This window comes from Equus asinus, chromosome 20 (genome assembly GCF_041296235.1).
Source record: "Equus asinus isolate D_3611 breed Donkey chromosome 20, EquAss-T2T_v2, whole genome shotgun sequence".
Lineage (NCBI taxonomy): Eukaryota > Metazoa > Chordata > Mammalia > Perissodactyla > Equidae > Equus > Equus asinus.
The window spans coordinates 80,186,255-80,204,613 of record NC_091809.1 but is presented as its reverse complement, the minus strand read 5'-3'; the positions used below and the strand labels follow the sequence as shown (position 1 = coordinate 80,204,613).

Below are 18,359 nucleotides of genomic sequence, written 5' to 3'. Positions count from 1 at the left end.
ATTTTCATTGTTTCCTGTGAATTAAAAGTCTTGGGTAAAAATCCAATACAAGTAAAATTTTAATATGAAGTTGTTTCTAACAAAATTTTAAAAATTCTCAACTTCAGCCTATGGGTCACATACGTAAGATACTTTTTACCATTAAACAGTTGTACGATAAATGAATTTAGATTGTCTCTGAGTTCACAGGCCCTTTATTACTCTCATAACCTCAAGTTCATAGACTAAATGTTGTCCAATATTTAAATAGTGATATTTGTTGAAATATGTATACCCCAAAATAAAACAATTCTTTGAAACTATAACCAATTCATATAAAATTACAATATTTTTAAAAACAGCAACAAAAGGTTTCTATTTAATTTTAAAATAAATATTAAGGCAAGTGAGGCACTAACTCTATAAAAGAAATCTTGTACATAAATAAAACCAGATAATTAATTGAAAAAATTAAAAAGATGAAGCGATTTTCCATTTCACCTAAATGCTAAGAATAATTTTAGTGGGCATCAACAGGGAACAAATAGAAAAAGCAACAACATGTAAGACCTGGGAAATGTCATTTTTATAGGAACTAAGTTGTGAGGGACCACGTGAGGAGGACAGCACCTCTCATGATTTCTGAGTGAGCATAGCACAGTCAACAAAACATCAACTCTTGTCACATACTATGTAACCTTAAACACATTAGTTAACTTCTCTGAGCTTCAGTTTCCTCATGTATAAAATAAGGACAATAATACCTATCTTATAACTCATGTAAACTACCTTAAGTATATGGCATTTGGTAGAGGTCAATTAATGATAGCTATGAAGAGACAAAACTGTATTTTAACTCTAATGTAAATAAATGTATATACATGGTATGGTTTTATTGAATCATCCTCAAATTGCTTTTCAATAACAACCAACAACAAAATTTTGTTCTAAACTCTATATAAAAGGAACTAAAGGATTTCCGCTCTGATTAGACAGCTTTTAAATTGCAACTTACTTTCATTCTGCAGGATGTTAATGGCATCATCCATAATACAGTCTGGGGAAAATCCTGCGGTCTTTGACAATAAACCCAACAATGATGCAATTTTCAGTCTCACAGATGGATCATTCTCCTGGAACAAAAAAAGCTATTGTTACCTTGCCACTCTACTCTCAGCTAAACAATAAGCAAGAACAGGAGAAACTAACTTCTCAAAAGGGATTCAATGATCCAAGTATTCGAAGGCTTTATTTCTGAAAAATTAACTTTATATACTTCAGGGAAGAGAGCTTTCCTCACTCAGTATGTTACACCCAAACACTGCAAAGTGAATGGGAATTTTTTTACACCTTCCTGATGTCATTAACTTTTAGCCAGAAATGTACTTTGGGGATTAAAAACACCTTTCTTCCACTGTGCGATCATGTTAGACGCGAGCTGCAGCAACCTGCACCACCAACACTGGGCACCCAACGTTGCTGCCAGCACCACTGCTCTTGGAGCTCCTGGAAACTGGGTGTTGGCAGCTACTCAGGAGAGAGTATCATATGGCATACCACCAGCCCAGCACCTGAGCTAACATCTGTTGCCAATCATCTTCATCTTCTTCTTCTTCCTCCCCCTTCCCTCCCCCTCCCCTCCCCCTCCTCCTCCTCCCCAAAGTCCCCCAGTACATAGTTGTAATTCTGGTTGTAGGTCCTTCTGGTTGTGCAACCAAGATATTCTTAAAGAAGAGCAAGGTGGGAGAACTTATCCCACCAGATGTCAAGATTTATTATAATACTATCCTAAGACAGCATGGTATTGGCATAAGAATAGACAAACCAATGGAACAGAAGAGGAAAGCCCTGAAACATACTCACTCATACAGAAACACTTGATTTACCACAAAGGTGGTACTGCAAAGCAATGAAAAAAGGACATTATTTTCAATAAACGGTGCTGGAACATTTGGGTTTCCACATATCCAAGCAACATACAGTCGGCCTTCCATATCCACAGATTCCATATCCACAGATTCAACCAACCACAGATATGTATAAATCTTCCTTGTCTTATGATGGGGTTCCATGCTGATAAACCCATCATACATTGAAAATATCGTAAGTCAAACATGCATTTAATCTCCCTAACCTATGGAACATCATAGCTTAGCCTTGCCTACCTTAAACATGCTGAGAACACTTTACATTAGCCTACAGTTGGGCAAACTCATCTAACACAAAGCCTATTTCATAATAAAGTGGTGAATATCTCGTAATTTATTGAATACCGTACTGAAAGTGAAAAACAGAATGGTTGTGTGTCAGTTGTTTGCCCTCGAAATCACGTGGCTGACTGGGAGCTGCAGCTTGCTGCGTCTGCCGAGCATCAGGAGAGAGTATCATACGGCACACCCCCAGCCCAGGAAAACATCGAAATTCAAAACTCCAAGTACGGTTTCTACTGAATATGTATGACTTTCTTACCATGATATAGTCGAAAGATAGTAAGTCGAACCATCCTAAGTGGGGGACCATCTGTACTATGTTTACAATCCATGGTAGGTTTAATCCACAGACGCAGAACCCACGGATATGGAGAGCCAACCTAAGGAACTTGAACATCTGTAGATTTTGGTATCCTCAGGGATCCCGGAACCAATCCCTTACGGATACCAAGGGACAACAGTACACAACAATCAACTCCATGTGTGAAAAGCAAATAATAAAGCTCCTAGTAATAGTCTAGCAAAATGTCTTAATGAGCTCAGGGTAGGAAAAACCTTCTTACATCAGACAAGAAAAGTACAAAATATAAATGAAAAGATTGTCAAATTGGGCTATACTAAGAACTTCTTTTCATCAAAATACAACATTAAGGGGCCAGCCCAGTGGCATAGTGGTAGAGTTTGCACGCTCCACTTTGACAGCCCAGGGTTTGCAGGTTCAGATCCTGGGCGTGGACCTATGCACTGTGCATCAAGCCACGCTGTGGCAGTGTCCCACATACAAAATGGAGGAAGATTGGCATAGATGTTAGCTCAAGAACAATCTTCCTCAAGCAAAAAGAGGAAGACTAGCAACAGATCCTGGCTCAGGGCCAATCTTCTTCACCAAAAAACAAAACAAAACACCTCAGTGAAAATAGGCAAGAGAGATAAATAGGCATTACCCAAAAGGATATGCAAATGGCCAATTAAACACGCTAAAGTTGCTCCACTTCATTAGTAATCTGAGGAATGCAAGTTAAGGTCACAATGATATAGTACACATCCATAAGAAGTGTCAAAATGAAAAAGATTGATAATTCCTACTGTTGGCCAGTATGTGGAGCAACTGAAATTCTCACATACTGCTAATAGAAGTAGTACTAAATTGTACTAATTGTACAATTCAGGTAGTACTAAATTGGTACTACCATTTTGGAAACAGTAGGCTCAGGAATTCCACTCCAGAGTATATACTAAACAGAAATGCAAGCCATGCAAACCAACTTGTACAAAAATGTTCACGGCTGGGGCTGGCCCCGTGGCCGAGTGGTTAAGTTCGCGCACTCTGCTGCAAGCGGCCCAGTGTTTCGTTGGTTCAAATCCTGGGCGCGGACATGGCACTGCTCATCAAACCACGCTGAGGCAGCGTCCGACATGCCACAACTAGAAGGATCCACAACAAAGAATATACAACTATGTACCGGGGGGCTTTAGGGAGAAAAAGGAAAAAAACAAAATCTTTAAAAAAAAAAAAAAAACAAAAATGTTCACAGCAGTACTTCTTGTAATAGTTAAAAATTGGAGATAGCCTAAATGTCCATCAATAATAGAATCAATAGACAAATTATGGAATATTCATGCAATGAAATCTTATAATGTGGTAAAAATGAATGAACTATAGCTATAGGCAACAATATGATGAATCTCACAAATAGAATTTTGAGTAAAAACCACACATAAAAAGGTACATACTGTATTCCCTCATATGTGAAGTTGAAAAAGAGACAAAAATTAATTGTATTTAGGGGTGCGGGTTTAAATAGTAAAAAAATAAAAGAAAGGAAGTTACTACCCTAAAAGTCAGGATAGTGATGGTTACCTTTGGGAAAGAAAGGAGAAATAATTAGAAGGGAGTTTGAGGGGGCCTATGGGATACAGATATTTCATTTCCTGACTTGGATGGTGGTTACATACTGTGTTCATGTTGTGATAAATCAACAGGCTGTATGAAGTTATTCTATATACTCTTATGTGTTATATTTCATAGGTTTTATAAGTTTTAAAAATATGATAGTTACTTGGATTACTGAAGTAACAGTAGAAACAGAGGTAAACGGACTCATGAGATATTTAGAAGAAAAAATCAACAAGACTTGGTGAGGAAGGGAATATGACAAGAGGAAAGGGTGAAGGCGCTATAAAGGAACTTTCTCAGGTTTTAATTAAGGGTCTATATTGATGGTGGTACCATTTCCTGAGATAAAGTAGACTGGAGAATGAAGGAAGACACTGAATTCACTTTTGAATAGAAATAAAAGCCAATTCTTTTATGGGCTTCAACTCAATGAACTAACACCATAGAATTAAGTAATTGTCTTTCAGAGGCACTAGACTAGCCAAATACCCTAATTTTGTAGTGAGAGAGTATATGAGAACAACTATATAGCCTTTCAACAGTCTGGAATGGAGTCAGACCTCCAAACACAAGGGAACTGCACAGAAAGCAGAAGTACTAAGCCTAGCAGCTAAGAGAGAGGCAAGAAGGTAAGAATGGGACAAAAAGAATAAGAGAGTATCTGACCTAGTGACATTCTTTATCCATCCGGATCCTTTACTCAGAGTAGTTCTCCTACTTTCTGAAATAATCCCCTGGGACACCTGCTACTGAAACACATAAATCACCTCCTTCACTCCTAAGCTTAAAACAAACTGCCTCTGGGGAAGCCCTCTTCAATAACTGCTCTTCTCACCAGCAAAACTGTCCTGGTTCAGGCTTTCATGACAGTGCTGCAGACTTAACTCCTGGTTGATCACCCTAAGTCCTGTCTTGCCCTCATCCAATTCCTCCATATTGCCCCCACAGTGACATGTCTAAAACAAAACCCCACAAAGCAGAATGCAAGACTCTTCAGGATCAGACCCCTTTCAATCCTTCTAGTCTTACCTCTTAAAGGGCTCTCAACCTAAAATCTACACCAGCCAAACTACTTGCATTTCTTCTAATGTAACAGGCTAGTTCACATCTCCATGCCTTTGCTCACAATTGCTCCTTCTTTCTAAAATGCCTTTCCTCTGTTTTCCAAGAGGCCAAAATTTGTTTTTTGAAGACTCATCTGAAGCATCATTACTAGTATATAATGGCTTTCCAGACCCCTGCTCCCAAGTAGAACTGATTATCCTCTTCTTTGAGGTCACATCATAACCTGTCCCAGATTTCACAGCACCTATAACGTTGTATTCTTATTATCCATTTATTGTCTCATCTACCAACTAGACTCAGATCGGGGATCATATATTCATCTCTGTATCACCAACACGAAGCACAAGGCCTGGCAGAGTTAGTATTCAGAACATCTTGAGAGAATGAAAAAATCACCAAAGAATAACTTTAGTCCTTAATATCTAAATGCTACATATATTATTTGCTCTACCAACTATACTGTTAGCCCCTAAAGGACAAGGATCAGGTCTCAAAGTTCTCCTACATCCTACAGAGCAATGAGCACAGTGGTATAACTGAAGAATCCCTCATGTGAAATAAATTCAGGTACTGCTGCCTGACCACAGAAAGACTTGGACAAGAAAAGCAGAATCCAAAGTAGTTTATCTACTAAAATACCAGACACCACATTTCTGGATAAAACAGAAGAAAGGGTAAAAAACACTATGGTGGTTAATCTAGAACTGGCCCCATCTGGCATCCCTCCTCACTCCTTTGGGGTTAGAATCTGCTAGACTAACGCAAACAGCATGGTCTGGTTAAAGAGCCTGGGGTCTGACATCAGGACACCCGAGTCCAATTTTTCTTTTAGACATGAAAATGGAATTGTCACTATGTTTTCAAAAAGAATCTTTATTGTTTAGAAATATAAACCGAAATTTATGAATAAAATGATATGGTGCCAGGGAACTGTTTTCATAAGAATCTGGTAGAGAGGGTGAGGGTGGAGGAAGTAGAAGTGGACAGTGGGGTGGGAATGAAACAAGTTTGGCCGAGAAATGATAATTGTTGAAGCTGGGTAATGAGTACATGGGAATTAATTAAACCATTCTCTCTACTTGCAAATATATTTGAAATGTTCCACAACAAAAAGTTGAAAAACAAAAAACAACTCAGATTCAAACCTAACCCCTCCATTTACTAAGCTGAGTGAAACTGCTCTAAGCCTAGTTCCCTATCTGGATTACAGAGAGAACAATGGTGTTGTCACCAGGAATAAATAAAATATTACACGTGGAAAGAGCTTTATAAACTCCAACAAGCTATATAAATGTTAATTGCTCTTAGATGTATTATTATAGATGATTATTGACAACAGAGTTATATTATTATGTAATAATAATAATAGGTAGATATTGATAAGAAAAGTGATAACTAAAAATAGACCACTAAGAGACTGAAAACTTCTTGAGAACAAAAACTCTGATTTCATTCATATACAACATGAGGGAAACATTTATTAAGCCCTTACAGTGTTCCAGAGAACTTGCCCAACACTGGGACAGAAGTTATTAATAGATATGTAGTCTCTGAATTTAGGGGCTCAAAGTCTGAAGGAGATAGACACACATGACAAATAATGGCAATGCTAAGAGCTAACAAATGTGCTAACAGGACACTGTCCACCACCCAGAACAATGCCTGATATATAATAATCATTTGTTAACTGAGTAAAAAGTGTCACAAAGCATTCATTCATTCATTCAACAAATATTTACTTTACCCCACACTGTTCTTGGTGCTGCAGATACATCAACTTAAAAAACAAACAAAAATCTCTACTCAAGAGGAGCTTACATTCTAGCATGGGGAAATGGACAAGGAACAAAACAAATGAGAAAATCATATAGAATATTAGAAGATGGTAAATGCTATGGAGAAAATAAAATCAAAATGGGGCTACAAAGTGCTGGGGTAGGACAGGCAGTTTCAGTCTCGAATAGAGGGATAAAGGAAGGCGTCTGTGAAAAAGCCACATTTGAGCAAAGACTTGAAGGAAACACGGGAAGCAGTCATATGAACATCTGAGTGAAGTGTTCCAGAGAGAAAGACATGTAAGTGGAAAGACTCAGAGAAAGGAACACAGTTGGCAGAGAAAATGGCAGACCAGATCACAGGAGTGGGGTTCTAGGCTGAGGGAAAAGCATGTGAAAGAATACCAATTTCTGAAAACACACAGGTCTTTGGAAAACTACAAGCATTTTGATTAAGCTAGAACATTATATATGTAAATAGAAGGACCTTTATGGCATACATAAAAGCTCTAAATAAAGACAGTTTATAGAAAGAAGAGAAACTGAAGGGAAAAAGATGAGAAGCTTCTGCTAGGTGGGACTTCAAGACATTATGTGCATCCGACAGAAGCAACGTGAAGTACAAATCATCACCTACAAAGTATTCTTAAATTCTCAAAACTGTGCTTAACCTGAATCGAACAAAACCTACAGATCTAACTTCCAGTTCATGGTAAATACAGGGGACAGAGGAGCAAGTTAACCCCCAAGGAAGTAAATAAATTCAGAAGACAAGACATTTTACGAAACAAGTGACCAAGTTTCTTTAACAGATCAATGTCACCAAAATGATAAAAGCTGTTCTAGATTTAAGAAAGAGCAAATGTCATGTGTAGACATTGTTTGTACTTTGATGTGGACAAATCAACCATAAAAAGACATTTTTGAAACAACTAGGAAAATTTGAATATGGACTAGTTGTTAGATGACATTAAGGAATTATTTAGTTTTATTTGATGTGGTTATGTTTTAAAAAAAGATGTCCCTGTTTTAGAGATATTTTACTGAATCACTTAGGGAAAAACACTATGATACTGTAAAAATTTTCAGGAAAACAGAACAAATTTGGCAAAATGTCAATAACTGTTTAATTCCAGAGATGGGTACTTGGCAGTTCATTATAGTACCATCTCTGCTTTTCTATAAGCTTACTAATTTTCATACTAAAGTTTAAATTTTTAATTCATCTGTGATTCAAATATTTAAAAATCATTTCTGCTTTTACTTGAGATCTCACTTACACATAAAAACTGAAAAATAAACACATTTTGTGGATTTCATTTTCTGTTTAAACTATTTCCTATAGTTAATATGCATAAATTGATGTTTTCTTCTAATCCATTAAAATACATGAAGAAATAAAATGCCACTTAGCTTAAAAAAAGTTAAAAAAAAAAAAAAAAAGAGCTATTGCAATTAGAGATAAGCACCTTGAACTGGGGCAGTAACAGCAGGATGACAGGACTACATCCCAGAGACAAGCCCTGTTCAGAAGGGTCATGGTTGAAATGAACTCCTCCTCTGTGCTCCCACTGCACGCGGTACGTATTACACTCAGAGTGCCCCAGCAACGTGACGCACCTTATCCTTACCGTTCACCCCGTCTCCATCTCGATACTGTAAGCTTCTGAGGACAGGATGTGGATCTTTTTTTATCTCTGTATCCACAGTGCCTAGCACGTGGAAGACCCTCAGTAAAAGACTGCTGAATGAACACCTTCTTACTTACTTGGCAGTACTAACCCATTTTGCAGACATGACACCACTCTTACACATACTCCCATCAGGTCCTCAAGACTTTCATACCTTGTAGTAATGTTCCAAGAGAATCCTGACGACCCCCTCCACACTTTCTGCCTCCACAGGCTTCCTGGCAAACTGGAGTAGGTACTGCAAAGCATCTGCTGGGGAGGTAGCTTTACACAGATCAATGTGGAGTGCTGCAGATTTGCTTGGTTTTGTCAGTCGTAGTTTCTTAGTAGCAATTTCCTCCTGTTGTTGCTGCAAGGGGGGAGGGAAGATAAGACATGAAGACCTAACTGAAAACACAGGGTCTGCAAGTTTAACTTTGCCTCATTTAATGGAATTAACTTGTCCTTATACCAAATAATGAATGTAGGTAAGAGACCTAGTCTTAGGAAAACACAGTGCTATGAAGTGGAAAAAGAACACTGGATTGGAGATAAGGCTATGAGTCCCAGTTTTGCTTTTCACTAGCTCCTACGAACTTTGGGCAAGTTGTTTAGTTTCTCCAAGTCTCAGTTTTTTTCTCTGTAAAGTAGGTCCACTAACATTTTGTTCTGACTATCTCTTAGGATTGTTGTAACTTTAGGGTTAAGAGGACACACAAAGTATCTGCTCCATTCTTCATCAGAAAAGAAATCTCAATTGCACAAATATATTCAGACTGTGCTGAGGCACCTACCAGGTTCAGCTTCCCTCCTGAGAAAACTAGAACTGAGGGGAAACGTATGTAGCTTACAGTGAGGAGAAAAATCTTCCCCTCACTCCAGATGACTGTTTTCACCCAAATCATTCCACCTTTATTAGAAGAATGTTCAGGGTAGGGAAAAAACACACTGCCACATGCCTAGCAAACTGCTGTTGCTGTTGGTGGCATCGAGTTGATTTCGACTCCTAGCGATGCTGTGCAGAGTGGAACTCTGCCCAGTCTTTTTGTGCCGTCCTCTCACCTTCCAACACTATATCAGACAATGTTCCACTGCTATTCATAGGGTTTTCATGGACAATTTTTTCAGAAGTGGGGGGCCCAGTCCTTCTTCCTAGTCTGTCATAGTCTGGAAGCTCTGCTGAAATCTGTCCACCACGGATGACCCTGCTGGCATTTGAAATACCAGTGGCATAGCTTTCAGAATCACAGCAACAAGCAGCTGCCACAGTATGACAACCAACTAACGGGTGGGGTGGTTCCCTGGGTGGGAAACGAACCAGGGTCACTGCAGTGAGAGCCCTGAATCTTAACCACTAGGCACCGGGGCTGGCTCCAGCAAAGTGCGGCCACTTAATGAATGTTTACTGAATGATTGATTTAGAATTAGGAGTTGTCTCTGAATTCCAACTCTGCTGCTGTACTGTAAGTCAGTCATGATTATCACTTTTATCATCTGTAAAATGGGAAGGATGACACCAACCACCAGTCTTTCTCAACCAGGGATCCTCATCTGAGCACAAAACGTACAAAATTATTTGGGTGACTATCTTCTAAATTCTCCCAAGAACGGTGCATAACTAGAACCATCCTAGATGCATTTGTTACATATAATGGGTGCCAAAAAGTTCATGTAAAGGAGTACCTGTCACTCGGGGGCTTAAGTCAGGCCCTGGTGGGGTATAGAGAGGATCATAAGATAAATGTAATCAGTAACTTTCCTTAACACTTGATGCATCATTTTCACATCCTGAACAACCACCTCCTTACAAATTTATACTTCTACAGAGAAGAAATCAGAATTATTCTAGACAGGAACATAGTACGGCATGATAAAAAAACCAAGGGCTTTGAAGTCAGAGGAACTGGGGTTCAATAACCACTTACTAGCTAGGGGAGGCTTCTATAAAAAGCAATACAGTATCTGTATCGTAGGCATATCTGAGAAGTATAACATCTTTTTTTTTTTTTGCTGGGAAAGATTCACCCTGAGCTAACATGTTTTCAGTCTTCCTGGAGTTTTTTTTTCCCCTCCCCAAAGCCCCAGTACATAGTTGTATATTCTAGTCGTAAGTCCTTCTAGTTCTTTTATGGGAGCCACCACCACAGCATGGCTACTGACAGACAAGGGGTGTGGTTCCTGCCTGGGAACCGAACCCGGGATGCCGAAGTGGAGCACACCAAACCTTAACTGCTAGGCCAACAGGGCTGCCTCAAGAAGCATGTCTTTATTGTATAAGACACAACAAGCACCAGATACAAGTCAGTTCTCTCTCCCTCCTCATCTTCATAGCAAAGAAAAAAGAACAGAAGCACTAGAACTCATTTTATCACTCCACGGTAACCATTCATGCAGAATAAAGTGAAGAAATGAGCTGTTCTCTTAAAATCCTTATCCAGTTCCATCCTCTTCCAGACAAATTCAATCTTCAGTGTTATCTGGGCTGCAGTTAGATCAAAAGCTAGGAAATATTTGTTTTCCTAGAGAGTTTGTAAGGGGAAAGACAAACTGATACCTGCTATTATTGAATCATCAACATTTTTGTGAGCCAGGCCCTATGATCTACCTGGGGGACACAGATGAACCAGGCATTATCTCTGCCCTCAAGGAGCTCAGACTAGTGAGGAGAGATGTACACTGGTAATTATAGGCGCACTGAGTGATAAGGACAAACAGATGAGTAAGACAGAGTGCTACAGAAGCAAGGGAGGAAGACAGTGAACACTCGCTGAGGTTTCAGTTAGATCTTGAAGCAAAAATCGAAGTCCAACGGGTGGAGAACAAAAACAAAGGGAAGAAAGACATCCATTTTATGTAAAAGAGACAACAGGTACAAAAGTTTGGAGAGGTGCAAACATGTGGCATGCTGAAGGAAGAGTGAGTAGTCTTCGGAAGTGGGAACCACAGAATGTTGGGAAGAAAGGAAGTGACACTACACAACAATGTGAATGTACTTAATGCCACTGAACTATACACTTAAAAATGATTAAAATGGTAAATTTTCTTTTTATTTTATTGAGGACATAATAGTTTATAACATTGTGAAATTTCAGTTGTACTTTTTTTTTTTGAGGAAGACTAGCCCTGAGCTAACTGCCACCGATCCTCCTCTTTTTTTGCCGAGGAAGGCTGGCCCTAAGCTAACATCTGTGCTCATCTTGCTCTACTTTATATGTGGGAAGCCTACCACAGCATGGCTTGTCAAGTGGTGCCATGTCCGCACCCGGGATCCAAACCGGCGAACCCTGGGCCGCCAAAGCAAAATGTGTGCACTTAACTGCTGCACCACGGGGCCGGCCCCTCAGTTGTACAATATTAATTGTCAGTCACCATACAAATGTGCTCCTTCATCCCTTGTGCCCACACCCCAACCCCTTCCCCTCTGGTAACCACTAAACTGTTCTCTTTGTGTGTTTGTTTATCTTCCACATATGAGTGAAATCATACAGTATTTGTCTTTCTCTGTCTGGTTTATGCTGCTTAACGTAAAACCCTTAAGGTCCATCCATGTTGTTGCAAATAGGATGATTTTGTCTTTCTTTATGGCTGAGTAGTACTCCATGTGTATACCTATACCACATCTTTATCCAATCATCAGTCAGTGGGCACTTGGGTTGCTTCCACTTCTTGGCTATAGTGAGTAATGCTGCAATGAACGTAGAGGTGCCTAAGTCTCTTCAAACTATTGATTTCAAGTTCTTTGGATAAATACCCAGTAGTGGGATAGCTGGGCCATATGGAATTTCTATTCTAATTTTTTGAGAAATCTTCATTCTGTTTTCCCTAGAGGCTGCACCAGTTGATAGTTCACCAACAGTGTTTGAGGGTTCCCTTTCCTCCACATCCTTTCCAACACTTGTTATTTCTCGTCTTAGTGATTATAGCCATTCTGACGGGTGTAAGGTGATATCTTAGTGTAGTTTTGATTTGCATTTCCCTGATGATTAGTGATGTTGAACATCTTTTCATGTACCTATTGGCCATCTGGATACCTTCTTCGGAAAAACGTCTGTTCATATCCCCTGCCTATTTTTTCATCAGGTTGTTTTTTTGTTATTGAGTTGTGTGAGTTCTTCATATATTTGGAGATTAACCCCTTGTGGGATATATGATTTGCAAATATTTTCTCCCAGGTGGTGGGTTATCTTTTCGTTTTGTTCCTGGTTTCCTTTGCCTTGCAGAAGCTCTTCAGTCTGATGAAGTCACACTTGTTTATTTTTTCTTTTGTTTCCGTTGTCCGAGTAGACACGGTATTTGAAAAGATCCTTCTAAGACCAATGTCAAAGAGTGTACTGCCTATATTTTCTCCTGGGAGTTTTGTGGTTTCAGGTCTTACTTTCAAGTCTTTGATCCATTTTGAGTTAATTTTTGTGTATGGTGAAAGATAATGGTCTACCTTCATTCTTTTGCATGTGGCTGTCCAGTTTTCCCAACACCATTTTTTGAAGAGACTTTCCTTTCTCCATTTTATGTTCTTAGCTCATTTGTGGAAGATGAGCTGTCCATAGACGTGTGGTTTTATTTCTGGGCTTTCAATTCTGTTCCATTGATTTGCACGTCTGTTTTTGTACCAGTGCCATGCTGTTTTGATCACTGTGGCTTTGTAGTATATTTTGAAGTCAGGGATTGTGATGCCTCCAGCTTTGTTCTTTTTTATCAGGATTGTTTTAGCTATTCAGGGTCTCTTGTCACCCCATATGAATTTTAGGATTCCTTGTTCTATTTCCATGAAGAATGTCCTTGTGATTCTGATTGGGATTGCATTGAATCAGTAGATTGCTTTAGGTACCATGGACATTTTAACTACATTTATTCTTCCAATCCATGTGCATGGGCTATCTTTCCATTTCTTTATGTCATCATCGATTTCTCCCAATAATGTTTTATAGTTTTCATTGTCAAGGTCTTTCACTTCCTTGGTTAAACTCATTCCTAGATATTTTATTCTTATTGTTGCAACTGTAAATGGGATTATATTCTTGAGTTCTCTTTCTGTTAGTCTATTATTAGAGTATAGAAATGCAACTGATTGTTGAAGTTGATTTTGCACCATGCAACTTTGCTGTAGTTGTTGATTATTTCTAATAGTTTTCTGATGGATTCTTTAGGGTTTTCTATATATAAAATCATGCCATCTGCAAACAAGAAGAGTTTCACTTCTTCATTGCCTATTTGGATTCCTTTTATTTCTTTTTCCTGCCTAATTTCTCTGGCCAAAACCTCCAGTACTATGTTGAGTAAGAAAGGCAAGAGTGGGCACCCTTGTCTTACTCCTGTTCTCAGAGGGGTGGCTTTCAATTTTCCCCATTGAGTATGATGTTAGCTGTGGATTGGTCATACATGGCCTTTATTATGTTGAGGCAATTTCCTTATATCCCAATTTTGTTAAGAGTTTTTATCATAAATGGATGTTGGATCTTGTGAAATGCTTTCTCTGCATCTATCGGGATGATCATGTGATTTTTATTCCCTATTTTGTTAATGTGGTGTATCACACTGACTGATTTGCAGATGTTGAACCATTCCAGTGTCCCTGATATAAATCCCACTTGATCGTGGTGTACAACAATCTTTTTAAAGTAATGCTGTATTCGGTTTGCCAATATTTTGTTGAGGATTTCTGCATGTATGTTCATCAGCAATATTGGCCTGTAATTTTCCTTATTTGTGTTGTCCCTGTCTAGCTTTGGGACCAGGGTGATGTTGGCCTCATAAAATGTGTTAGGAAGTGTTCCATCTTCTTCAACTTTTTGGAATAGTTTGACAAGGATAGGTATTAAATCTTCTTTGAACATTTGGTAGAATTCTCCAAAGAAGCCTTCTGGTTCTAGACTTCTATTTTTGGAGAGATTTTTGATTACTGTTTCAATCTCTTTATTCATGATTGGCCTACTTAGATTCCCTATCATCTTGATTCAGTTTTGGGGGGGTTGCATGAGTCTAAGAATTTATCTATAAAATAGTAAAGTTTATGTTACATATATTGTACTCCAGAAAAAGAAAGACAAGAAAAGTGTGCATGGGAAACAGCCAGGAAATCGCAGAATGCAAGTCACAGAAGAGGGAGCTCTGTGAAGTTAGAAAAGGTTTCCTGAATCTTGGCTCATTCTAAAAGCTCAGGAAACCTAATTTCACATAAAAAGGAACAACAAAAAAGTGTCAAGGTTAAATCTCAATCAAAGTTAATTTAAGAAAAAACAAGAATAAGGAGCAGATTAACTTCCCTACAGACAAGGAGAATATGCTACAAAGATGTGTCTACAAAACAAAAGAGAAAGTGATACAGCTGGAAGGAATACTTGTCAAATCCCAAACGGCTAGGGAGTTTGTCTAGGGAGTTTTTTAAAAAAGGAGCTGCTGCAAAAGACGAAGACTTGATTTGTCAATGCAATTATGTCTCCGTACTATAATGACAGATTTGCTGTTCTCTCTCTCCCACTAGCCTGTGAGCTCCTAAAGGACAGGGACCCTAATGCATATTGGACTTTGTAGCTCAACGCCTTTCACCATACCTGATATATAGTAATCACTCATTTACCCAATAAACTCTTGTTGAAAGAATGAATGAAATGTTTAAGGATCAGTTTCCTGCTGGATGGTCTAAGTCTTGCTATTCTACAAGTCTAAGGACCTAAGGGTGATCTACAGATCTAAGGATGCTGCTGATCCACTAGGATCGATTGGGGGCTTGTCAAATGCAGATTACTGGCTCACCTCCCCTGCCCGATTTACAGAGTAGAATTTACATTTTAACAAGATCTCCAGCTGATTCGTATACACGTAAAGTCTGAGAAGCACGACACAAGGGATGACTTGGAATCAACCTCTACTTTAGCGACATTTTTGAGGAGACACATGGAGAATCTCTGACTGCTCTGACACCAGTCCTTAAACAACTCTAAAGGAGTTCCTAGTTCTAAAGGTGTCCTTCCTAGGTGAGCTGTTCCACCAACGGAGAGTTCTACCCCTATGAAGCCTGTGACCCTTGCCTCCTTTGACTGGGTCTTGAGGATTTCTATAGACTCCTCTTCCAATCCCTTAGACCTTTGCATACAGCCAACTTGTCCCTGGGCTCTTTTTTTTGTAACGGGAGTTAGGAGGGTCTCTGCCACTAACTGGTTTTAAGTCCTCGTACCCCTCCAGAAGGCTCAAAGTTCACAGCTGTAAAATGAAGATGCTAATATAATCCGAACGAAATGAGATAACGGTATTTTCGTAAATTGTAAAGTGCTATTTGTTTCTTCTAACAGTTAAAAAAAGTGTCAGACTGCACATATTAGTTAATAATGATGGCAACAGTAGCGGCAAACGAACACACCCACTAAAATGTAGTCTCAGCCTATCAAAGTAGGCGGCAGTCAACCCAGATTTGTGGCGTCTGTTCTGGCAAAGCGCCGGGGACGTGGATAACCTCTCCCTACGCCAGGACAGATTTTGGGACCTTTCCTTTCGGAGCTTACCTGAACCACCTTAGTGAACTCCTCGTACACCCGCTTCTTAAGGTGCGCCGCCATGGCTGCCCGCAGACCCTCTCAGCTTCCGTACTCGACAGGAGGCGTGGCATAGGAACCCGGAAATCCCGCCCAAGCCGGAGGAACCTGCCACGGTCCCACAAGGCAGTGGGCCTCCGGGAAAGAGAGGCCTCTTCTTGCTGCTCGACTGCCCTGCCGCAGCACAACCAAGTTTGGGCGCCTCCGCCTCTTGCGGCCGGGGAACGAAAACTAGAGCGTAGCCCGGAGGGGGCGGGACCTCTGGCGGGAGGAGACGGGACTGACAGGGCAGACGAGCCAATGGGAGCTTTCGGGAGTTTGCTGCTCGTCTCAAAGTGTTCTGGCGTGGAACAGAGCAGAGGGAGGGAGGGAGTACCGAGTAAAGGGCAGAGTCGGGGCGGTTCAGAGCTAGAGGCAAAACTTGGACTTGCGTAAGGATTTTGACTCTCGAGATAACGGGAAGACGCCGAGTAGGAGTTTCGTCGTCCTTTGCTCTTCGCAGTGTTTACTGCTTGCAGCGTCCCTGAGCTTTCCTTTTGATCAAGCCTTGCGTCATCCCTCTCCTGACCTGGGATGCTTTTTCCTGCTCGCTCACTCCAATTGTTCAAAAGCTACCCATTCTTTAAGGAATCAATCCCTCCTCTGATACGTGGGGTAGAGTGGAAAGAATCTTGAGACCGAGGGTCGAGCAACAAAGCTTCAGGCTCCGCCTGGCACTTAATGAACAAGCAGCCTCAACTACAAATGCGCTGATAACACCTAACCTGACAAAGATGTAATGACAATGGGATACAAGAATGCAGAAATATTTCGCACACTGTAAAGTGTAGTTCACGTGTTAGTGTTAATAAATCCAAGGTCGGTTTTACATCCTACCTTAAACTTTGGCTATTCATTGTTTGGTTCTTTCAAAAGAGTTAACATGGGATGCTTAGAAAAAGCGGCAGGCTGTGGTAGGTACAGAAGACTCCACAATGCATAAAAGATGGTCATTACCCTCAAGGTCCTACAGTCTAACTGGGAAGAGAGACACCCAAACTGATCATTAGAGGGCAACCAAAGTGTGCTGGGTAACAGAGGAATGTGGTTCAAACAGAGCTAACTTTTTCAAGATGCCTCAGGGAGGTTTTACAGAGGAAATGATTTTTAATCTGGCTTCAGAACAGTGAATGGTCCAGAAAGAAAGGAATCCCAGACCACAGAGTCTACCGCATATATAAATATGTCAAGTGGAATGAAAAGCGCTTAGTAAAGTTACTTAGCCTTCAATAAATGCTAGCAGTTATTATTGTTATGATTACCATATTCTATCAAATATAAGCTGCCATTCTCCCAAGAAAGGGTTCCCATACTCAACCAAGGTTAGAGTTAGGTACTTCCCTTCAACCGGAGCCCGGATTGGGACTTTCCCATGGTTCAGAGTTTGGTCAGGAGCCATAAGGAGGAATGCCAATCCAGCCTTAGGAAAAGAAACCTGGCACGGGAGTCTTGGAGATTGGTGACTGTGCTAATGACTTAAGTGGTTGACTTGCACCCATGTAATATTTGTATGTTACAGACAGGATTAGGAAGGAATGGCTTAATTCATTCTTCATCACCCTCAGGCTTAAGGTACTGATTCTCTTCAGGCTAAATGCCAAGATTTGCCCCGTAGAGTAGCCATGGGCAGCAAACTTAGATTCATACAGCTGTCCAAGAAGGTTCCTGATGGAGAAGTGAACTTAGATCCATCCTTGAAAAAGAGGAAGACACAAGGAAGAAAAGGGCACTTACCGGAGTTTAAGTTCACAAGCCAATGAAGCAAGATCCCGGTACAGGCCACCAGAAGAAATGCTGCGGGCTCGGCGAGACAAAGAGTCAAAAGAAAGATTTCTTGGACTCTCAAAGTCTGGTAGTAGTGCTCCATTATTCAGAGAATAGCACAAAACAGCATGGGGACAGGACCCATGGGCAGTGAACAGCTGTAGGCATGGGGACAGAACCCACGGGCAGTAAAGGGCTGTAGGCATAGGGACAGGACCCATGGGCAGTGAAGGGCTGCAATGTGTTGAGGATTAGGGCTAAATTTATAAGGCAGGGGTACGTGACTTATTTTCTACTAGACAAAGGAAAGATGATGTGAAAAATCATTAAATGGTATCAGTGCACGTGGGGTCTGGTTACTGTGTGGTCGTATAACTTTAGATATGAATTGGGTCATATAGATTAGCATGTAGGCCAGAACGCCTTGGGCT

The 18,359-nt window shown here is 40.2% G+C and overlaps 1 protein-coding gene across 4 annotated transcripts in view; it reads right to left on the bottom strand.

Annotated features, from left to right (window-relative positions):
* Positions 1–16,254, bottom strand: part of INTS4 (integrator complex subunit 4) — a 92,832-nt gene extending 76,578 nt beyond the window's left edge. For all 4 annotated transcript variants that reach the window (XM_044752290.2, XM_014859667.3, XM_070490618.1 and 1 more), the window contains exons 1-3: positions 16,096–16,254; positions 8,772–8,966; positions 995–1,112 (exon numbers count right to left, since the gene is read on the bottom strand). In XM_044752290.2, coding sequence (XP_044608225.1) covers positions 995–1,112; positions 8,772–8,966; positions 16,096–16,149 — 367 coding nt within the window. In that variant the 5' untranslated portion in view covers positions 16,150–16,254. The remainder of the gene's footprint in view (positions 1–994; positions 1,113–8,771; positions 8,967–16,095) is intronic.
* Positions 16,255–18,359: the final 2,105 nt, after the last annotated feature.